General features: G+C 34.7%; 1 protein-coding gene across 1 annotated transcript in view; it reads left to right on the forward strand.

Moving 5' to 3' along the window:
- Nucleotides 1-23,997, forward strand: part of LOC133201203 (myosin-VIIa-like) — a 43,665-nt gene that overhangs the window by 16,617 nt on the left and 3,051 nt on the right. Inside the window, exons 15-43 of the mRNA XM_061336999.1 lie at nt 4,410-4,655; nt 5,038-5,217; nt 5,406-5,501; nt 8,888-9,010; nt 10,199-10,306; nt 10,459-10,590; nt 10,846-10,917; nt 11,067-11,279; nt 11,517-11,603; nt 12,798-12,893; nt 13,353-13,594; nt 14,001-14,118; nt 14,408-14,710; nt 14,823-15,050; nt 15,225-15,640; nt 16,744-16,913; nt 16,994-17,181; nt 17,788-17,903; nt 18,055-18,215; nt 18,410-18,501; nt 18,635-18,696; nt 18,854-19,006; nt 20,396-20,501; nt 20,872-20,986; nt 21,823-21,909; nt 22,493-22,599; nt 23,138-23,256; nt 23,513-23,579; nt 23,684-23,884. Coding sequence (XP_061192983.1) covers nt 4,410-4,655; nt 5,038-5,217; nt 5,406-5,501; nt 8,888-9,010; nt 10,199-10,306; nt 10,459-10,590; nt 10,846-10,917; nt 11,067-11,279; nt 11,517-11,603; nt 12,798-12,893; nt 13,353-13,594; nt 14,001-14,118; nt 14,408-14,710; nt 14,823-15,050; nt 15,225-15,640; nt 16,744-16,913; nt 16,994-17,181; nt 17,788-17,903; nt 18,055-18,215; nt 18,410-18,501; nt 18,635-18,696; nt 18,854-19,006; nt 20,396-20,501; nt 20,872-20,986; nt 21,823-21,909; nt 22,493-22,599; nt 23,138-23,256; nt 23,513-23,579; nt 23,684-23,884 — 4,404 coding nt within the window. The remainder of the gene's footprint in view (nt 1-4,409; nt 4,656-5,037; nt 5,218-5,405; nt 5,502-8,887; nt 9,011-10,198; nt 10,307-10,458; nt 10,591-10,845; nt 10,918-11,066; nt 11,280-11,516; nt 11,604-12,797; nt 12,894-13,352; nt 13,595-14,000; nt 14,119-14,407; nt 14,711-14,822; nt 15,051-15,224; nt 15,641-16,743; nt 16,914-16,993; nt 17,182-17,787; nt 17,904-18,054; nt 18,216-18,409; nt 18,502-18,634; nt 18,697-18,853; nt 19,007-20,395; nt 20,502-20,871; nt 20,987-21,822; nt 21,910-22,492; nt 22,600-23,137; nt 23,257-23,512; nt 23,580-23,683; nt 23,885-23,997) is intronic.

A 23,997-nucleotide genomic window follows, 5' to 3' on the forward strand; every position in this document is an offset into this window, starting at 1 on the left:
TTAATTTGTAGATCAATCGTTTACATTCAATTCATGTAATAATAAAAAAATATAAATTTCACAAAATATGCTAGAAAATCAGTAAATTGTTCATTTAAAACGCTAAATGTGAAAAATAGTCAACTACATACATTTTCTGAAGTAAATGTCTGGAAAAACTTTGTGGTTTTTACTATGACTAGGTCATTATGTATGACGTTACTAGTAATACGTCAGTTGTGACGTCATAAAGGTTGTAAATTATTTGGGATGTTGCTGAAAAGCTTTTAACGCTCTAGATAGTGCCCCTACATGTATTTACATGTATATGATTTAATTACATGTAAACCCAACTGGATGATACCATCAAATTATAAGTCATCAGAAATTCCCTCCCCTCCCTGAAATAATTCAAAATACTGTTGTTAATAGTGTTATCAGGCATGACTTAAATTGTAAACAAATTAATAGAGAGTGTAGCAGAGATATCACGCTATACCTTTTTAAAACAAGCGAAATAATAATGATATGGGTTGCTGTCCAAAGTGAAAATTAAAAAAAAAAATGAAAAAAAAGGAATGAAAAAAAATACGCATTAAGATAATCATCTGCATTTCCGCACCGAAATCCACCTTTTTTATGTACATGCAGAAGAATCATCTCTGTTGATTAACAAAATTCAGTTATATCCATGGCTTATACATGCTGATACGAAATAATGTATAGTTATAGTATACAGTTATGTGAGCACCGATATCGGGTTTCGTCAAAACACTTGCACATGACGATCCCGCGCCCGTGATCAAAAACAGAAGAATATATCGGTATATTTTTAATATGTCTGTATTTATTAAAATTGAAGTGAGGCTATTGATGCATATGTACATAAAACATATACCCGATCTTGTCATCCACTGTGAAACATAATTCAAATATACCCCCAGTGAGTAAAATTGCATTAAATGCATGTCGTATGTCTTAGACATCAGTATAAAATGTTTATGCATTTTTTGTACTGTGCTCCAAATATTTCATTGTAACTAACACAATTTAATTATTAGTATAGTTATGCTTCAGATCGTCAGTCAGTGAAAGGGTAGTGATTATAGGTCTATTTAGACGAAACATAAATTAAATAAATAAGTACACTACATATAATTTACCCAAAGTTTTTATCCGTCATCATCTCTTCATTGCAACTTTATTAGTATACGGTTTTATCTAAGAATTCAGTGATGTGAAAACACATGGAGAGAGAGAGAGAGAGAGAGAGAGAGAGAGAGATATCTTAGAATGTTTTAAAAAACAAATCAATAAAACGGAAATATGTTCTTTAAAACGTATGGCCGTAAGTTGTTTATAGCTAGATTTTTTTAAACCCAACGAAGTAGATTTTTTTTTTTGGATAATAATTTTTACTCTTTTTTTTAATCTATTGTCAGCTTATTCTGGTTAGTACACTTGTACCTCCTCCCTCAGTATAAACTATTTGTATCATGATATGTAGAATGGTAGATCCAAGACTTCCAGTTGAGATTGAAAAAAAAGAGGGGGGGGGGGGGTGTTACAAACTAATGGCAACAAAATTTTCATCTAATGTAGTTATTTTTATTTTATTCTCTTAGGTTGTCTTGAATTTAACTTTCTTTATTGTTAATTAATAGAAATCAATCTAGAAATTGAAAATTGTTAAAGACTTTCCTACTCCTCTTATTTTTTCCTCAATGAGAAGGGGGGTGGGGACTGGTTTGGCAGCGCCTCTTTTCACGAAAAAAAAAATCATAAAGAAAATTGAAAAAAAAATATGTACGGACAACTCTTATTGCTTCTCCGACTAAAATATTTTTAAGCAAGCTTTTGTTGATTAAAATCAATCTTGTGCTGATTGTGAGACAATAAAACAAGGATAAATGAACACCTGTACATGTATTTCAATTATGATAGTGATCCACATATCAGCAATATCAGTGTAGCTCTACTCTTTTTATAAACCATAAAAACCATAATGTGCAAATGAAATCGAAAGTGTGGATTTTACACAATGGTTACGTGTGATAATAACGAAAAATTCCTCCTGCTTAATCTTTTGATACATTTACATGGAAAATAATCATAGAATTTTCGCAGACTCTACCTTTACAAAATCCCTGCAGATATTAAGGTATTTGGAAAAAAAAAATTCGAATATTTTGCAAAAAAAAAAAAAAAAAAAATGGGGGGTCGGGGGTTCTAGCAAATACTGTTAAATATAATAATGGACAGTGACGAGTGATTTTTTAACGAATTTATTTTTCTTAAGAATATTTTTTGAAGTGTACTCTACTGTTTTCCATATTACTCCAAAGAAACTTACATTTAGGGCTAGAATGTTTTGATGAGTTCTGTTTACTAATTAAACCATTCTGATAAATTGCGAAATCCCTTTCCAATTAATCTAAAATTTTCCCTGTTTCTGTATCGAAAACAACGTTCAAATTATTGTTACAAATGAATGAATGGATTAGAAACAAGTCCTTCCAACTTTTTCCTTCTTCCTCTTGTCCAAATAATTTAGATCTTTTATACGTTAAAATACTCGCAATATCAGGATCTAAGAATTTTGCATTGAAAGTCTCTTTCAATTTAAACAAAACCTTTTTGCAATTAAACTTTTACCTACACTGTAGTTATAGAATTAGCTCTTCAGTTCAGAAACATTCGTTTCAAGATCATTTCAGGTATGTTGTCAATTATTTTTTTTTCCGACTGCCCACTTCCCAACTTTGAAAAACGATACTACGTGCCTGGACGCACATGCCAAAGATCAGCTTAATATCTGCTGGCCTGTAGGGGAAAATCCGGAAAACTTAGTTGGTCAGACTATCGGCATTTGAAGCATGTCGTATATTGTTTATGATGATCTATAACAATACTTCACTAGGAGCGAAGCACCGTTCAAAAATGTGTTGAAGGGATATAAATAGAATGTTCCTTTTTAATAGTATCATAGGGACCAGGTAGAATGAAAATATTCCAAGACAGTCTCACAGATTATATTCCCGCTTGAAAAGTTGGGGTATATAGTGATGGGGGTGTCCTTTCCGTCCGTCTGTGTGTCCGTCCATTACGCTTTGGGGTACACATCTCTTATCCGCAACTCCTCCTATACCACTCAATAAAATTTAATGATACTTTCGCAGAATCTTTGTAGATAGTGCCATTGTGCACCTCCTATTTCACTTTTTGATCGGACACATATTTCAGGTTTCCAATAGCAAAACATAGACACTGCCATTCTTTAAATAATATTTAGGGTACCCATCTCTTATCCGCAACTCCTCTTATACGCCTGAATAAATTAAAGATTTAATGATACTTTCACAGAATCTTTTTACATTGTGCCATTGTGCACCTCCTATTTCACTTTTGATCAGGCACATATTTCGGGTCTCCCATAGCAAAACATGGACTTTGCCATTATAAATATATGATAGGCGGGGTATCATTTTGTGAGCTCAGTGCTCACAGTACCTCTAGTTTTTACTTCATGTATCTATATAATTCAATCAGTTAAACACGAGGTTACCATAAAGACGGCAAGTTAAATCAAGTTCCAAATGCTTTTAATCGTCTTGAATTAATTATGATGTTTATTATATTATTAATACTAGTTTTAATTCAAAGTCACATATTCATACATGCAAAATCGATCAAGGAAATTTTTCCGCCCTACGACGTTACGTTACAGAAAATGACGTTCTACTAGCATTTTTCTTTTAAAACACCACCATACTTCAAACTCTCTTTTTCAAAAAATATAATCGATATCGAAAAAAGAAAAACGGCAAAGCAAAGCTAAAGGTCTTCACTATCAATTGACAAAAAACCGTTAATTTTTGACACAGGGCCGTTTTTGATGGTTCGTGGCTCTTGCTCTTTAAAGGAACCCGCATAGAATATAATTTACCCATATTTTGGATAAATAACGTCAAAATTTGGATTGAGCATCACACTAGAAATGAGTGAGGTAATGTACCTAATGTAAGTGCTTCATATAACTGGAAGCAGTTTTTGACTGGGTTTAACCAAGAAGATCTGTTGTTTTAAAAATGACTGCATTTAAAACTAAAGTAAAACAAGGAAGAGAGTCGTTCGCAAAATATTTCCAACTAACATTGCTAAAGATAGAGTGCGCACCTTTGCGCCACCATTGATTTATTTAATGCACCATTTTTCACTTCAGTGTGACTATGGTGCGTGGCGCAAGTCATGATACAGTATATTTACAGTAACCATACTTCTTTTCATCATGTAGTCTATTGTAAATTCAATCAGCTGCCATGTCCATGTGACCTCCCTTCAGTCCCAATTACAAAGATGTAGCACAGACTTGATACAGGTGTTTTCACTAAAAAATGTTATGGTGTACTTACAAAAGAATTGTATTTTAGGAATTTGACAGGGAACTGTGTTGTAAACAGCTAAGATACTCTGGAATGATGGAGACAATCCGAATCCGACGTGCAGGTTATCCAATCCGACACAAGTTTACAGACTTTGTGGATCGCTATAGAATCTTGGCCCCAGGGATAGGGCCATCTCACAAGGAAGACTGTAGAGCTGCCTCTAACAAAATCTGTTCAACTGTTTTTGTTGGTGGTGATTACCAGATAGGAAAAACCAAAGTGTTTCTCAAGGTAATTTATATCTGTTGTTTGAATCACATATCTAGCCTCCTGCATTTTATTTTGTTGCTGAATCTGAATACAGCAAAACATGCTTATAGTGAATTACCAGGAACCAACAATTTTGATTCATTATATTAAACATAATTAACTATATCCTTTAAGTTCACAATACATTTTAAAACGCAAGGGACTAGAAGCTTGAATTATAAATTAACAAGTTTGTTTGCTTTAGCTGTGTTTTACTGTAACCATTACCTCATCCATTGTCTACCAGTAATTGAAAAAAATGTCCCAAGTTTAATGACTTCACAAAGAAAATAAAACATATTCATAATTCTGAATGTGCAGTGTAGGCATTGATTTATTTCTTAATAATAAACCACAAATTCAGGATGCACAAGATGTTTATTTGGAGCAATGTCGAGAAAAGGAGTTGACAAAGAAGATACTGATCCTTCAAAAGACAATCCGCGCCTGGCATTGTCGACAACGATTTTTAAAAATGAAGGACAGTTGTATTACAATGCAGACTGCGTGGAGGGCTTATATTGCCAGAAAGAGGTTCTTAGTGGTAAGGGACAATGTTAGGTGACTCCTTATCAATGATCCTTTGATTTCATGTTTTATTCTAAATTGTAAGATTTTGAAGAAAGATTTTACTTTTAAATTTTTCTTACGACCTTGAAAAAAGCTGTAGATTTGGAAGCAATCTAAAACTACACAGAAAATTACTAAAAGTGAGTCGTTCATGTTTTACAGATCAAGAAAGGCTACCAGAGGCTACAGGCCATCATCAGATCTAGGATTCTGACCGCCAGATTTAACGCCGTCAGAAGTTTGATGACCAATCTCCAGGTATGAAATTGTCGTTTAAGGAGGAGAAGGACCTTGAGCTGAAAAAATACTTGTCATTCAATTTTTTTCATATTTTGTATATTTCTTATTAAGTATGTCCCACATATCATAAAGCAGTTATATCATTAGGTTTCTTACCTTATTTTGGAGATATTGATTGACAAATACTATGCCCTACAGTATCTAAGTGGAGTTTTAATTTTCCATGTTTCCGGACTCATCACTCTGTCCATAATGGGATTTTTTAAGCATATATAAAAAAATATTAAAGTGGACATGTATCTTTTAAAATAATACAGAGTATAAATAGATTGAAAATTCGAAAAAGCAAGTTTTGTCTATCACACTGCATCTGGATATGGAAAATTACGCACTTTTTAAGACAGCTTAAACAATAAAAAACGTAATTTACAAAAAATTCTATCATTCAATATTTTTTTATTTACGTTGAAATGCAAATCCTTCAAATTATTGATGAACTGTAAAAATTTCGAATGATGAAGCTGACCTCAATATTTCACAGGACATCGTTAAAGAGGACATAAGCATGACAAAAAACGTGTCATGTTACATTTCTCGAGTACGGGAAAAACCAACTGTGACGTCACACGTAAGCTAAATAAGCGAAATAAGATATACCTACATAAGATATCCGTCATCAGCCATGCAAAAATAATTTTTGTGTTCCCCGTTTCTCGAAATATTTCATCATATACCGATTATGACCTGTTTTTACATAATAATACCGCCCCTGTGTTCACCGAGTATGATCTTGCTATACTAACAGATCGTGTATGACGTCACCGACTTGTTGGACGCGCAGTTTTGGAAACAGAGAAGTGGATCAATCTTTTTCATAATTTGTTAATGTTTACCAGAATGTTGAGACTTTTTACTTTTTTTTAAATAAGATGGTAAGTAAAGTTAAAACATTGTCAAAAATTTATACAAGAACTGACGCTTTACACATTTTGCACTTATATAAACGGAGACTATGACGTAGTTAAACAGAATCATGTGACCATGTGTCCTTCTCCTCCTTAAGCTCCTAGTGATGGAATAGATCAAGTTTTTTTTCCATAAAATGCTAATATTTGAAATATGGATTTATGTATTTTGTTAATTGCATGAATTGATAGCAGAGACAATATGCTTGGGTATTACTCTTTCAATACTAACATGATGTATCATAAACACTGACTATATAAAAAGGCATTGGTAGGCAATCAATGTCTACTTGCTTGGCAATTAGCATAAATTATGATCCTGTATCAATGCAATACCCATGTTTACAGAACATTATTTACTTTGAAATCAAAGAAATAAGTGTGATTTTCCAAATTAAAATACAGTCAAACCTCGTTATCTCAAATGCGATGGGACCGAGAAAAAACTTTGAGATATCCAAGTATTCGAGATATCAGGGTAAATTGCTTAAAGAATAAGAGGTTGGGACTTCTAAATCACTTCGAAATAGCCATGGTATTCGAGATATCAGTGTTCGAGATACCAAAGTTCAACTGTATGTCAAATTGTAATTTGATTTCGACAAGTATTTTGAGAATGTATAAATTTTAACCATGAAAAATATAGGGATTATTGGTTATCAAAGATTTTTAAGCATTGAATCATTATTTTTTTAAAGATATAGTCTCATAACTGCAACGGTGTGTGCATACAAATTGAGTAACGCGTGTTAGCGCATTATGAAAATCTGATTTTTATTTCAAAATCCCTATATTATCCTTCAGGTAAGTTTTAATTAATGGAAGAGCCGTTGCAACAGCTTCTATTCAATGTGAGCGTGAATTTAGTTTTTCGCTGATGACGTTGCACTTCCAAGGCGTTCAACGTTTGCGACATCAAAATAAAACGCATACTTTAACCTTTTGACCCTCTTTCTGTGTTATGGTGTTTTGAAAGCTGTAGCTTTCCTCAAACTTTATTAGCAAAATACATGCTGAATGTAAATATTGTGTATTAAGGGGACCGACTGGGGTTTTCATTGCGCAATACTTCGCGCAGCATAGTAAAACAAGGCGTATTTACTCTTTTAAAGCAACTATTTTTACATAATTTATAAAAATTAACAAATTTAGGAAATCTAAGGTTAAAAAATCTAATTACGTTTTTAAATAACTGATTTTTTGAACGATTTTTCAAATAATGGGTATACAGACGTCGTAATAGTGTGTTTTTGATGTTATGAATAACCGAAGTTCTTTAAGCGGGGTCATTAATTATGCCATAAAATAAAAAGTATAAAATACATGCTCTTGAAATTTTAAACATAGGAAATTGAGAATCTAGCAATCATTTTTATTATTTTTTGTGTAAATCTGTGGTATCTATCATGTTTTGTTGTACTCCATAAAAACAGGAAAATATCATGAATTTTGACATTTTGAGATGCTCCCTCTGGAAACCAGACGGTAGAATTTTGTGTTTCATGCACAAAATGTATAATATAGTATTACCCATCAAATAGTATAATTTGAGCAAAAAGTCTATCGTAGCATTTGTATAATTTGCTTCGAAGTGCGAAAAAATGGTATTTTCCTATATAATCCTATAGTAAATGTACCTGTATTTTGAGATGGTCCCTAAAAAATAACCAGACAGTAGATTTCACTAAACTTAGCATGTATACCGAAGTCAATGTAAGGTACATATGGTATAAAATTAAAGAGTTTCTCTATAGTAGTTTTCACACAATAAAACCCCAGTCGGCTCCCTTAAATGATTTGAAAACCAAAGAAGCCCTGGGTAAGTGACTATAAGGACAAGATAGGCTAAGACCCCTTTTTAGCCCCTGGTTTGGGATGTCTTTTAGAATGATGCAACAGTTTATCAATAGGAATCTGTTGTTACCCCTGCCACAAAATGAGTATTGGTTTCTAATTTATGGAAGACACAGAGGTCACAGGAAGGTCGGAAAATATGACAATTTCCGAATTTTCTCATTTTTATGCAAATTTTCATCGATTTTTCTGTACATTTTGTTCAGAAAACATAGAGCACAAGCTTGCCTATCTACCAAATTTATATATTTCAAACACTAGTATTAGATGCATCTTATGTATAAAAATCTCAGATAGGCAAGCTTGTGCTCTATGTTTCCCAAAGTGAAAAGTATCTCAAATTTGATGAAATTCCTCCAGAATTGAGGAAATTTGGGAAAATGTCCTACTTCTGCACCCTCTTGTGGCCTCCGTGTAAGCTTTGAATCAAATTAGTGCTGGTTTTAAAACAAGCAGTATATTAAGTTCTTAACTACAAACTATCACAATTTTAACTGTGTTCTGATTTTTACATCAAATAAGGGGCCAGATTCGGCCGTTACCATACCTTGTCCTTTATAAGTTGTACATCTTGCCTTTCTGTAGAGGTACTGCCGAGGCTTTTTAGTGAGACAGTGGGCATCCAAGAGAATGACGTCAATTGTCAAACTTCAGGCCTGCATTAGAACCCTGATAGCCAAGAAGAAGTACAGGAGGCAGAAGATTGAGGTTAGTTATTAGATCTCACCTCGTACAATACATGTCTGAGTAGTAATACAGGCAAATCTCATCTCGTACAATAGATGTCTGAGTAGTAATACAGGCAAATCTCATCTCCTACAATAGATGTCTGAGTAGTAATACAGGCAAATCTCATCTCATACAATACATGTCTGAGTAGTAATACAGGCAAATCTCATCTCCTACAATAGATGTATGAGTAGTAATGCAGGCAAATCTCATCTCATACAATACATGTCTGAGTAGTAATACAGGCAAATCTCATACAATACATGTCTGAGTAGTAATACAGGCAAATCTCATACAATACATGTCTGAGTAGTAATACAGGCAAATCTCATACAATACATGTCTGAGTAGTAATACAGGCAAATCTCATACAATACCTGTCTGAGTAGTAATACAGGCAAATCTCATACAATACATGTCTGAGTAGTAATACAGGCAAATCTCATACAATACATGTCTGAGTATTAAAACAGGCAAATCTCATACAATACATGTCTGAGTAGTAAAACTGGCAAATCTCATCTCATACAATAGATGTCTGAGTAGTGAAACAGGCAAATCTCATCTCACAATAGATGACTGAGTAGTAAAACAGGCAAATCTCATCTCGTACAATAGATGTCTGAGTAGTAAAACAGGCAAATCTCATCTCTGATAATAGATGTTTGAGTAGTTATACAGGAAATCTCAATATATGAAAGGGGACTGATCTGAGTAGTAATACAAGATCAAACGGGAATATCAAAAAGCTTTCAGAAACCAGAAGGTTTGAGATATCAAACTTTGTATTTGAGTAAATATATGTTACAGAATCAGGACACATTACTGCAGATTGATGTCTATTATTAAGAAGCTCTCCTAAATAGGCATTCAGTCTGTATTCACTTCTAGAAGCTTTTGTTGATTGGTATAGCCTAAGAGGCTCCAGCTAAATGAACAATTTTAAGTTTGCTCTAAGAAGTAACTACTGAGTGGAATATCCAACAATCACATGGGCATGCTTCTGAGTTTCTTCCACCTAGTGTCAAAGTTCATATTCATTGCATTCTAAGTACCCCCTGTTATTGATTGTTTATAAAATAAGGACCACAGACCTGAATGCATTAATATACTGTTAGTAGAAGTGGGAAGCATTATAACTGAGTTTTTTGTACATGATATTTACAGTATCAGAAAATCCAGGAAGCAGAAAGACTTAGACTTGAGGAAGAACATAGACTGAAGAAGAAAATGAATGACAAGAAAGCTAAACAAGAGGCAGAGAGACTTTACAAGGTAGGGACAAAATCAAGCTTATCATTGAAGAGGCTCACAAATAGGCCTCAATCAATGATAAAGAGGCTCAAAATGGACCTCTTTTATTTGGCACTTTTTAAAGAAAAGAAACTATTGAATTTATGATCAAGTGATGTTTGTTTTTTATTTAGGAACGACTGGCAAAGATGGAGCAAGAGGTTACAGAAGAGGAACAGAAACAGAAGTCGGAGATACTGCATAAGAGGGAACAGATCGATCTGGCCGAGCGAAAAAAGAATGAGACAGTCAGCGACTCCAAACTGGTAAGAGGCCTCCATTGTTTACTTTATACGGCTTGTTCATTGGCAAACTTTGGCAATGTTTCCTTCTTTGTAAATCTTGTGAAGGTTAGTTGCATGGGAAGGCGAGCTGGTTTACAGACAAACAGTATTAAGATGAAAACTTGTAAAAGCATGTTTCAGTTTTAAGGTACTACTTAAATATATATTTGAAACAACATTGAATGAAAGATTTCTAGTAGATGTTGCAAAATAAGTAAAGAGTCTGAATGGTTTCAGGTGGAAGAAATATTCAACATTTTTGATGATGAAGGAAATGAACAACAAGGAGATGCTCCTTACCCATTCATGGTGAGTTAAAAAGTGTAGTTTATATTTTTCATCAGTGTCTTGAAATGATAGGACTATCATATAACATACTCCAAGGTGTCCAAGAATTTGAGATATTGAAGTTCCAGTACATATTTATCTGTATTGACTTATGGTGAATTTTAATACAGGACCTGGAGGAGAAACGAAGGAAAATGATGTCTGAGAACGGGCTTGATTTAGATGAGATGGCCATCCCTCTACCTGATGATGAGGAAGATTTATCAGAGTACAAGTTCTCCAAGTTTGCGGCCATGTATTTCAAGAATAATGCCTCACATACTTATATTCGTCGAGTCCTTCGAGAACCATTGCTTCCCTTGGCCAGTGATGGTGATAAACTGGTAGTTATTTGATTATGCTAATTTTAAACATTATTTTTATTATGTGTACATTTATTTAACAGGCAAATAAAATTCGTAGCTATTACTAAAAAATGTTAATGCATTTATATCTGAAAAATCAGTGATTAACAAAAACAGAGTTTTACTGTCGGAATGCAAAGACAGACACAGACATTGAGATCTGACTGTGATTGTAATTTTGACGACATATCGATTTTCTTGTGTACTTTATTTTAGGCTGCCTTGGCTGTTTGGATTACAATTCTAAGATTTATGGGGGATTTACCAGAACCCAAATACCATACAGCCACAGCAGAAACAAGAGTAAGTCTATTCTATCTGATTCAGTTTTATACCCAGAAACCTAACAAGATGTTTTTAATACATTGTTATGAAGGGTTCTTGTAAAAATTTTAGCACAGTATAGTAGAAATTCAATATTTTTTCAAAATCTTGTTGTTTCTTGAAACTGAACAAAAAATTAAGGCTGTACAAGGCAAAGACACCCCCCCCCTTTCTGAGACAATATATTTCTCCATTTTCAAAGTGCATGGAAAAATTATGTTTTTGAAAAAAATATGCTGTAATTTCATCTTTAACACATTTGGTTCATTTATTTTATTGAATAACTTATGATTGATAATTTGTTTTTGAAGTTGAGAATTAAGCACATTTGTTAGAAAATGGGTTTGTTGGAGCCAATAAAAATATTTTGAATATGAATGGGTCTAGTCGCCATTCTACATTAATGTTTAATGTTTAAATGACAGAAAAATGAATGTAAAATTTATTTTAAGTGTTAAAAATGGAGTCTGAACCCTTTCTATATGAAAGTTGGATATTTCTGGAAAAAATGATATGCTTCTTCAACCACACCAAGATACTTTGATAATAAGAAAAATAGTGGTTTATGTGTTTAACATTACGCCTTACCGCTGACTTTGGAGAAATTCAAATTATATGTGAGACTATTTTTTCTTTTCTATTCACATACCTTAAAAACAAAGCTGAAAAATAAATGATTTATCAATAAATAACTCAATAAATAAAGGAATCAAATTGTGTAAAAGATAATACTGACAACACAATTTTTTAAATACATGTATATAACTTTTTATGAACTTTAAGAATTGAGAAATACAACATGTACATTGCATCTTATCTCAAAGTAGGGGATTGTCCTTGCCTTTTACACCTCCATTCTTTAAAAATTCCAAATCATTGGTGTTTAGTAATTGTCAACATAGTTTGAAAAATTCTGGGATTATACAAAAATGATTGCCAACCATTCATTGGAGTGTAGCTTAAGAATTCTGTCAGTTTGTAAAATATTGCCTTCAAGTTACTGTAATACAGATACAGTTTCCATCACTAATAATCAGCTGTCATTTGCTGAGTGCTCCTGTTAACATTTTTCCTTACAAGCTAATTTGTATATTGTTAATTTCACTAGGATAGGAAAATCTTCATGTTGTGCATGGCAGTTGGATTTTTTCATTGCATTCTATCTATTTTTAGGATACAACACCAGTTATGACAAAAATCTATTCAACCCTGGGACGCAAATTTAACAAAAAAGATCTGGAGGAAGCCATGAGAATGGGAATAGATATTGTAAGTTTCACAAGTATTTAAAGCGGTCTTTAGATCTTAGTTTTTTAAACTTTTAAATTCATGAGATATGAAAAAAGAAACATTCTCTGACTAATCTCAGGAAACATAATTTTTGTTTGCTGTTATGCTACACCATTTTGATAAGTGCCTCACTGAGATAAAAGCTCAAACAGCTTTCTGTGTTCTGTTTTAGCTTCAGACATGACATGTTTCTAACAACAATTCTGTTGTGGCACCCCCCCCCCCCCCTTCAAGAAAATGACATTTAATGTGCCTTGTATTTGCCTTAATATGTGGTGCAGCATGTTTTGTCTTAAGAATTATCATTGAGAGTAATATTTTCTCAGAACATTCATCATAGATCTATGATAATCATTATTCCATTTACTTTTCTACATACTGTATATTTCAATAAGACCTGATTTATATAGTCAATTAAATTTAGAACTGGTTTTGTAGGAAAAAGAGCCAATTCCCGGGATCCGTGGATCTGGTAAGAGGAGTGTAAGGAAGAAGCTGGTGTCCCTTACCCTAAAGAAAAAGTCCAAACTGACGGAGGAGGTGACCCGCAAACTACAGCAGGAGCTGGACAGCAGCTTCTCCTCAACAGGAAGTAATGCTCTCCTTGAGGATCGCCCCTCCTCAAACCTGGAGAAACTTCACTTTATCATTGGACATGGCATCCTCAGGCCTGATCTACGGTGAGGAAATAATCAGTGTTAACAGTACATCATAAATAATCTAAATAAATAATCTAAACGAGTTATATACATGTCATTCAGAGGGTACTTGTTTGTCAGTATTAGCAATACACAAAGTAATCTAAATGAGTTTATATACAGGTCATACTGTGGAATCATTTTAATTAGTGGGGATCAAAGTTCGTGGACAAGGAGAAATTTAATTGGTTCGTAGATGGATATACAAAAATTTAATGAGTTATTGTGATAACAAAATAATTGTTTGTGGGATGTAAATTCGAGGGTAAGGGTGACCCATGAAATCCATGAACATTGATCCCCCACTAACAAAGATTCCACAGCAGTCTATGAAATGGCAACAGACTGTTTCTATATGTAACATTATTTGACTCCTGGTGTTTTATAGAGATGAGATATACTGCCAGATCTGTAAACAACTGACTCAGAACCCCACCAAGAGCAGCCACGCTCGCGGCTGGATCCTTCTGTCTCTCTGTGTCGGATGTTTTGCACCAACTGACAAGGTCAGTGTCATTCTTAAAGCTTTGACTTTAGCTTGAGAAAAAAGTACCTTCTATAGAACTTTTCTCTCAACTTCTGCTCAAGATAGTTTGTGAAAGGTAGTATATAAAAACAGTCTATTTGTTACAAAATTCATTTAGTTGTTATTTATAAACTGTATATATCAGTTTAACATACCATATGCAACTCCCTTTCAGGTTCATTTTGTGAATATAAAATGAGTTAAAAAAAAAAAACGAAAAAAAGATTTCAGACTTAGATTAATAATTATGCAATATTTCAATTATGCAGTTCATAAAATATCTGAGGAACTTTATCCATGAAGGACCTCCAGGCTACGCTCCATACTGCGAGGAAAGATTACGGAGGACATTCGCAAACGGAACCCGAAATCAACCCCCGAGCTGGCTGGAATTACAGGCAACCAAATCCAAGAAACCTCTCATGCTGCCAATCACTTTCATGGATGGAAACACAAAGACGCTGCTGGCTGATTCAGCTACAACAGCCAGGGAGCTGTGTCAACAGTTGTCAGAAAAAATCGGTCTGCGGGATCAGTTTGGATTTTCTCTGTACATCGCATTATTTGACAAGGCATGTTGGATTTAAACAACAGGAAATGGAATTAAATTTTAATGTGACCTTGACTCTAGTCTTTGTTATCAGAGTTTCTGGGTAACAGTGAGAGTGGTTGGTCTTTTTTCAGGTGTCATCTCTAGGCAGTGGAGGGGACCATGTAATGGATGCAATCTCCCAGTGTGAGCAGTATGCCAAAGAGCAGGGGGCACAGGAGCGAAATGCTCCCTGGAGGCTTTTCTTCAGGAAAGAAATTTTTGCTCCCTGGCATGACCCCCAAGAGGATCCAACTGCTACCAATCTCATTTACCAGCAGGTTGTGCGGGGCATCAAGTTTGGTGAATATAGATGTGATAAGGTATGATAAAGAACATAATAGGCAAATAACTTCCAAATCTATCTGTAGACGTATTTTTTTTATTTGCTTTTATCTGAAAATTTTTGTCACAGTATAAGTCATCACAATTTCAAAATGACAATTTCTACATGCACTTAACAGATTAAAAATGTTTTGGATTTATTTTTTCCACAGGAGGATGATCTGGGTATGATTGCTGCCCAACAGTATTATATTGAGTATGGCACCAGTCCCTCCCCAGAGCGACTGCAGTCATTGCTGCCCTCATACATTCCAGACCATGCTTTAAGTCGACCAAATGCCATTGAATTCTGGCTGTCAACAATATTAAACAAAATGAAGATACCGTACTTCACCAATGAAAAAGTCCGAGCACAAAAAGTGAAAGAGGATATTGTTAGTTATGCCAAATACAAATGGCCGCTACTGTTTTCTCGTTTTTATGAAGCATACAAGTTTGCAGGACCTAGTTTGCCAAAGAATGATGTGATTATCGCTGTGAATTGGACTGGTGTGTATGTAGTTGACGATCAGGAACAGGTTCTCCTGGAGTTGTCTTTCCCAGAAATTACAGCTGTATCCAGCAGTAGGTAAGGAAAACATCATGGTTCTTCTTAATACTTTCCAAATTAAAAGTTGCAGCTGTCTCAGGTACTTTATAATGGATTACATGTACATGGGTAAAATGAAATGTAAATGTAATGAAAACTAATTGATCTCAAAGTCCACAAACAGTTGACCTTTTCCTGTGGCATCTTTTTGACAGAAATGTAAAGAAAATGAACAGTGATCATGCTCTAAAGTCCATTTAAATACAATACAAATTGGAACATAGCCAACACGAACCTCTGAAAACAGCAGTGGGATCAGGTGCCTTGGAGGCAGTGTTGACTGATTACACCCTCCATGTGCTCCTTGTCATGATTGAGTAAACAGAAAAATCTGTAGACAATTCAGTGTGAAAAATAAAGGCCTAACAATCTGTATGAAAGACATTGGACAGCATTCCACCTATCTACAGATAGTATTTGCAGACCATAGAATTTGCCAAATGTTGACTGTAAATGAGATTGTTGATAACCTTGTATTATCAACTTTTGTCAATAGCCTGCCTCATTTTAGAAATTGTTCCTATGTAGATCTTGCTCTTACAAATCAACTGGGAGACATAAACTCTTTATGCAGGTGATTATAATATAATGCTAAATAAATAAGGGAAGTTGACAATAGAAAAGTTGAATCATCATTTGTTTCAACTTGCACAAATATTAAGTATGTCTTCAATATGCATTGAAATACCATTTAACACAAAATTTATTCACTTTGATTATTTTGAATTTGGGACTTTACCAAGAGTAGTAATACAGTTGCGTTATCTTGAATACCAGGGATGTATCAAAGTGATTTTTCCTCAGAAAAGTTTTGTTTATCGTAATTTTGTAAATTTCAATAATGAGAACTTTACTCTAAATATTAAATTCACAAATTGAAATGATTTTTACATATCTGACGCTATAGGCTTTCTGCACGCTATGTTCGCCCATCTCCTTTGATCTTTTTTTGTCCATTTTATGGGACAATTTAATACACTAACAATCTTTGTAGAGTCTGTAGGTTTTTACTCTTAAGTCAGTTCAGAAATTTGCAGCAAAGTGAATGATGTTACTTAATTTATAATTTGATGAACTTTCAGAACTGGAAAAATGCATGGCCAAAGCTTTACTCTTGCCACAGTTAAGGGAGATGAATACACATTTACCTCCCCTAACGCTGAAGACATCAGGGATTTAGTGGTTACATTCCTGGAGGGCTTGAAGAAACGCTCGAAATTTGTGATAGCTTTACAAGATTACTCCTCGCCAGGTAAGCTGAGTGGTTAATTAATTATTCTCATTTTAATTGTTTCTTAACTTGAATGTATTCCAAGCCAATTTATCTTGCAGGAGAAGGCTCTTCTTTCCTGTCCTTCAATAAGGGAGATCTCATTGTTCTGGATCAACAGAATGGAGAGACAGTAATGAACTCTGGCTGGTGTATTGGCGAGTGTGTACGTACCAAGAAAAAAGGGGACTTCCCAGCTGAATGTGTTTATGTCCTTCCTACCATTACCCGACCACCACAAGAAATATTGGTAAGTCACAGTTCTACCACCACAAGATATACTGTAAATCACAGTTCTACCACCACAGGAAATACTGTAAGTCACAGTTCTACCACCACAGGAAATACTGTAAGTCACAGTTCTACCACCACAGGAAATACTGGTAAGTCACAGTTCTACCACCACAAGAAATACTGTAAGTCACAGTTCTACCACCACCAGAAATACTGGTAAGTCACAGTTCTGTGAAATTGTTCAAGTGTAGAAGCCATTGGTTCATTTAAAAGCTTGCTGTATCTAAGGGATGTAGACTATGAATATTAAAACATATTCAATTGCAAATAAATATATCTGTTACATTAGTTACACAATTTCTTGTAATACACTAAATGTAGACTTAAAATATCTTAAAAATCAAAATTATGAAGTATGATAGGAAAGTAGACTGTGATTGTATTGTTATTAGGTGTATGCTAAATAGAAAAGATTTAAAACAAGTTTAGGAGAGTTCATTTAAGTAAAAAAAAATAAATTTCACAAGAAATGATGGGAGATGTGTCAAACATAGCTAGAAACTGCAATTAAGTCTAGAAAAACGTTGTTGATCAGAATTTTGCTGGTTGATGTGTTTTGTAGAATCTGTTTGTCCAGTCCAATGACCAGACACTGGCCCCCACCCATCAGGAGGTTCCAGAGGACATGACAGCAGAGAAAACCTACACACTGGAGGAGTATGCTTTGGACCACTTCAGGTAGTTTAAATAGAGTTACAAGAACCTTGATACCATGACACAAAATTTAATCTCATAACGTGAATGTCTATTGTGATATCATCATCCTCCATTTAAGATAATGTCTTGCAACAGCAGAGCAAGGATAACAACTAATATTTTTTGACTTCAGACCTCCTCCAAAACGTACCCTAAGCAAGACCTTGTCCACAGCTAGGCGAAGAAGACCTGATGAACTCTGGCGGTATTCAAAAGAACCGCTGAAACAGCCATTGCTGAAAAAACTTCTTGGACGTGAAGAAATGAGTTCGGAAGCATGCATGGCATTTTTGGATATCCTTTTGACAGAACCATATAGACTGATTTATAAGTTTCTTTGCATTTATAAAATAGTTTTCCAACCCTTAGTGTTGTATACAATTTAGAGCTTTTGATTAACAGAAAATCATCAGTATTGAGCATATAATGCTGAGAAACCTCTGTAATATGTAATTTGTATATTTCTTTTGCTCCTTAACCTTTGATACCTATTCTGAAATATATGGGAGATCACCCATCTCGTAGAGGTAGAACAGCCAATGAACTCACTGATCAAATATTTGAGCCACCACTCAGAAGTGTAAGATTTTCTGTTTCTCATTAAAATCTATTGGAGGGAATCTACTGTGCAGTGAAAAAAATTATCTCTAGAGAAAAAAAAAAAGATTCCAGTTTTTTTGATTGATTTCATTGCCGTTGATTGTCTTTTCCAGGAGATTCTTAGAGATGAGATTTACTGCCAGATTATCAAGCAACTTACCGACAACAGAAATGAGTAAGTGTCTGATGTTTTTTTCGCAGATTTCTCACTGCTCCACTAATATTCTGACTGTTCTTTCATTTTTCTTTTTAAAATACCTTTATTACACATGATCTCTCCTTTTAGTTAATATAAACCTGAAATTGTTAATGTTTAATGATGGCTGTTGCAGCACAAGTGAGAGAAGAGGTTGGGAGCTGATGTGGCTGGCTACTGGATGCTTCACCCCCAGCACAAACCTCCTCAAAGAAGTCATGCAGTTTTTACGCTCCAAGAGGAACCAGATAGCCACTGACTGTGTAAACAGGATGCAAAAGACTCTCAGGTATGTCACAGGATGTCACAGGAAACATAGCGCTTCAGTCTGGTCACACACTCAGGAAAGTCACAGGAAACATAGCGCTTCAATATGGACATGAACTCAGGTATGTCAAAGAAAACACAGGGCTTCAGTCTGGACATGAACTCAGGTATGTCACAGGAAACACAGTGCTTCAGTCTGGACACCAACTCAGGTATGTCACAGGAAACACAGTGCTTCAGTCTGGACGTGAACTCAGGTATGTCACAGGAAACACAGTGCTTCAGTCTGGACACCAACTCAGGTATGTCACAGGAAACACAGTGCTTCAGTCTGGACACCAACTCAGGTATGTTACAGGAAACACAGTGCTTCAGTCTGGACACGAACTCAGGTATGTCACAGGAAACACAGTGCTTCAGTCTGGACACGAACTCAGGTATGTCACAGGAAACACAGTGCTTCAGTCTGGACACAAACTCAGGTATGTCACAGGAAACACAGTACTTCAGTCTGGACACAAACTCAGGTATGTCACAGGAAACACAGGGCTTCAGTCTGGACATGAACATAAGGTCAACATCAAAGTCAAGAGCTTATGCTATACTCCTGGCATTGTTGTTGGTGTCCAGGTTAAAGTTTTATGGGCAAGTCTATTCCCAAGTAACTATAAGTTCTATCTGGACCAAACTTGCAGTGATAATGCATCTAGGGATGCACTTTACCACATTTGCTTCGGATGCTGAATCTGACTTACATTATCCTGAAGAGTGACCAGGTTAAAGTTTTGGGGGCAAGTCTATTACCAAGTAATTTTAAGTCCTTTAATGACCAAACTTGCATGGATGATGCATCTAAGGATGCACACCAAGCTTGCTTCAGATGTTGAATCTTACCTACTTTTCAAAGCATGTCCATTCTCTAGTAACTAAAAGCTCTACATGGACCAAAGGTTGCATGGATGATGCATCTAGGGATACACACTTCCAGAATGCTTCGATTGCTGGCTCTGACCTTTATTCTGGAGCAGGTCCATTCTCAAGTAACAATAAATCCTACCTTTACCAAAGTTTATGAATGATGCAACTAGGGATGCACACTTCCAGGCTTGCTTTAGGAGCTGGATCTCACCTTCATTTTAAAGCAGGTCCATTCCCAAGTAATTATAATCTATACTTGGACCAAAGTTGCATAGATGATGCATCTAAGGATGCACACTATTAGACTGGATTCAGATGTTGAATATTATCTACTTTTCAAAGCTGGCTCCATTCCCAAATAACTACATGTATAAGCTCTACTCAGTCCAAAGTTGCATGGATGATGCAGCTAGGGATAAACACTACCAGAAATTAATCCTCATAATTTGTGCATTGTCATTGGTTTCATTTGTGCATTGTCATTTGGTTTCAGAAATGGAACAAGGAAATACCCCCCACATCAGGTGGAGGTAGAGGCCATCCAACACAAGACCACCCAGATCCTCCACAAGGTTTACTTCCCCGACGACACAGATGAGGTATAAATAAACATCAGTCAGTGGAAATAAACACTAGAAATTGTAAAAAGACGCAATCATATTACACTTTTCAGTGGCAGTTTAGTAAATAAGACATATGTCGAATGGTTAGAGGAGGAATAAACTTGGCATCATGGACACTTGTGTCTGATTGGTTCAGTTCTGCTAGGTCGACCAATCAATTTGCTGCTGGACACTTTTCTGATACTAATAAATTGGAGTAAAATATTGGAAAAAACATAACTACCTAAACATTTTCAAATAAATGGATATTCTGTCGAATATTGATTAATTTTTTGTTTGATTAGGGTTCTTAGATCTTAACAGAAGATGTGACAGAGCTTTTGCTGACTGTGTATTTGTTTTGTAGGCATTTGAAGTTGAATCCAGCACAAGAGCCAAGGATTTCTGCCTTAACATTGCCAGTAAACTGCTGTTAAAGTCCTCAGAGGGCTTCAGTCTTTTTGTAAAGATTGCTGACAAAGGTGAGATTTACACCACATTCACAGAGCTAGTGCTGATTAATCTTTAATCATACTTATTTTTTACATCTCAATGACTTCAATACTGTATACAATCAGGGTTATTTTCACCCCATGTTATTTTTGCCATTTCACACTTGCAAACAATTTTGCCCCATTTTAAATTCACCCAGTCACAATTTTGTTTAAGAAATTATACTTTGTTTTTTGAATTCGCCCCCTTTTAAACTTACCCACATGTGAGGAGAGTGAAAATAAAACGGGGTCGAAATTATCCCTGTATACAGTATTTAGAAGAATCTTTTCAATATTATGCAGCTTTGGGTAAAAGAATTTCTTTTGAGTGTGCTGCTTTCTTTGTTTTAGTGGATACCTCTTATGAATTTTATTATTGATAAAATTTTATGATCAAGCTTTAAAATGTTCATTTGATAAAGCTGCCAAACTGATGGAAATCTTAGGAGTATATTCATAACAGAGATTAATGTGTGGGAATATTGTTCAGATTGTACAGTTACTGTACTACCTTTATGTCATTTTTCATGTCAAATTTTCATTCAAATCTATTAGGTATTGTTTCCACTTGGTGTTTATTAGCTCACCTGAGCCAAAGGCTCAATTGAGTTTTCTCAATTTCTGATCAAAATTAGTCTGTTGTCTGTCATGAATTAATGACCATACAGGTGATTTGTGTAGAAAGAACTTATATTCTATCAATTCCTAAAGATTTTAATTAAAGAAGATTGATTTTGTTTGAAATATAGTCTTGTAGTGTAATTATAGAGATATACATCTGCAGTTATTTAGTATCTTTGATTTTGATTAATTTTCTTTTGCAGTGATTAGTGTACCCGAGGGGGATTTCTTCTTTGACTTTGTCAGACATCTTACAGACTGGATCAGAAAAGCCAGGCCTACACGAGATGGTCTGTACAATTTAACATACAATTCTATTTATGAATGAAAATTTAACAGAAGTTTAAAAATGTCCTTAGAAATGAGAAGGGGTCACCATTGTGTGTATGAATAGTATCACGTTAAGGACTTATTAATAAGAATTTTTGGGGTGTTTTGAGGATTAAATTATCTTCAGTTTATATCAGCTTTAAATTAGCTACAGTTATTTTCACTTTGTGTTCATAAATTAATCCAAATGAATGTTTTTACTATATACCAATCTGTGTATGTATCATTCAATTTTACTGTTGATTTCACTCAATTGTGTGATGATGTGATCTGACTTTCTGGATCACCAAAATATGGTTTTCTTTTCTGAATCCATATTACCACTCTCTGAAACCGATGTTATCACGTAGTACACATTTTATTCTTGTGTATCAAAAAATATATACTCACTTACTTAACATTCATATTGATATTATTTAATTTTGCTGCATTAACTAAAACTATAAATTGCACCATACAAAATTTTTGTTTGCAATTTGTCTCTCTACAGTTTTATTTTTGGCATTTGGGACTTGATTTAGAAGCTTTTGGTTAAAATTGTAGGAAGTGTTCCATCCTTCACCTATCAGGTCTTTTTCATGAAGAAATTATGGACAAACACAGTACCTGGAAAAGACCCTCACGCTGATCAGATATTCCATTATCATCAGGTAAGTGAAGCAGATCCAATATTTCAAGTCCACTGAAGTGGTTGATGCCTTGGGGAGGGTTTATGTCATTAATTGATTAGTAACTCCAAGAAAGAAGGCTATGACGTTTGATTTAAGGATCCTATATAAACTGCACACTATAGAGTTCTAATTCCATGGTATTTTCATTCAGTTAGAGTGATCTGCCCTTGGATCTTAAATAAAATAAATTGAAATCTGTAATATAATTCAAGCATTCTTAGCATTTTATTAAGCCATGATAAATTAACTGAACTTTTCTGCACCTCTTTCCCCGGTGATGTTATGTTCATCAGTACTTGGTTGTCTGAGAACATTTTTCCTGGAGTCAAATGGCTGGTACCATGTGTTGAAAGTGAAATATTACACATTAATATATTTTTTTCAACGTCCAAACGCCTTTTTTATTAGTGTAAAGATAATAAAATATTTTCAGTTTATAGAATACAGAATTTTGGCCTATAGCTTTCAGCTCTTTAACACCTGTAGGAAGTGTATTCTATTTAAATTTCTGATTCAGGAATTACCCAAACTTCTACGAGGTTACCACAAATGTAGTAAGGAAGAGGCTGCACAGCTAGCTGCTCTCATCTATCGCGTCAAGTTTGGGGAAAATAAATCTGGCCTCGCAAACATCCCGTAAGTTGTAACACTGGTTGTTTTATTTGTTCTTTAGATTTTCGAATAGGTATATATGCAATTCAAACTGTAATTACTTCTGTCTATGAATTTATAAGAGGCTGGTCTTGAATTTACTAATATTTGTCTGTCTGCTTGCAAGATATCTGACATTTGAGTTGCTTTGAATGAAATAGATGAGGAAAATCATATATTTAGCCTCAAAAGCCTATTGTCAAATTGTCCTCTGGATAATTGTATATAAATTTGTTTTCAGTCGAATGCTGCGTGAGCTTGTGCCAAGTGACCTGATCAAGTCTTATTCCCCTGATGACTGGAAGAGAGTGAGTATTACTGTATACAGATAGTGTGGCTTAATCAGTAAATTGTAGAGAGTGGTCATTAAACTGGACTATTTGTAAAAAGGGATTTTTGTTATCCATTCCAGCACATCATTGCATATATCAATAAAATTGCTGGTATGTCACCAGAGGAGGCCAAGGTCGAGTTTCTGAAGATCATCTATAAATGGCCGACCTTTGGATCAGCTTTCTTTGAAGTCAAGCAGACTACAGAGCCTAATTACCCAGAAATCCTGCTGATAGCAATCAACAAACATGGTGTTAATTTGATACACCCAAGCACCAAGGTAATCTAATAGTGCTTGTTAACACCTCTCAAGTGGAATTACTTCCCCTCCCTCAAGTGAAATTGCTAGATTTTAGCCAAGCTGATCTTCATCAAATGATTGGTTAATTACAC

This window comes from Saccostrea echinata, unplaced genomic scaffold (genome assembly GCF_033153115.1).
Source record: "Saccostrea echinata isolate AGI-Se365-2 ecotype Australia unplaced genomic scaffold, CSIRO_AGI_Sech_v1 ptg000042l, whole genome shotgun sequence".
Taxonomy (NCBI): domain Eukaryota; kingdom Metazoa; phylum Mollusca; class Bivalvia; order Ostreida; family Ostreidae; genus Saccostrea; species Saccostrea echinata.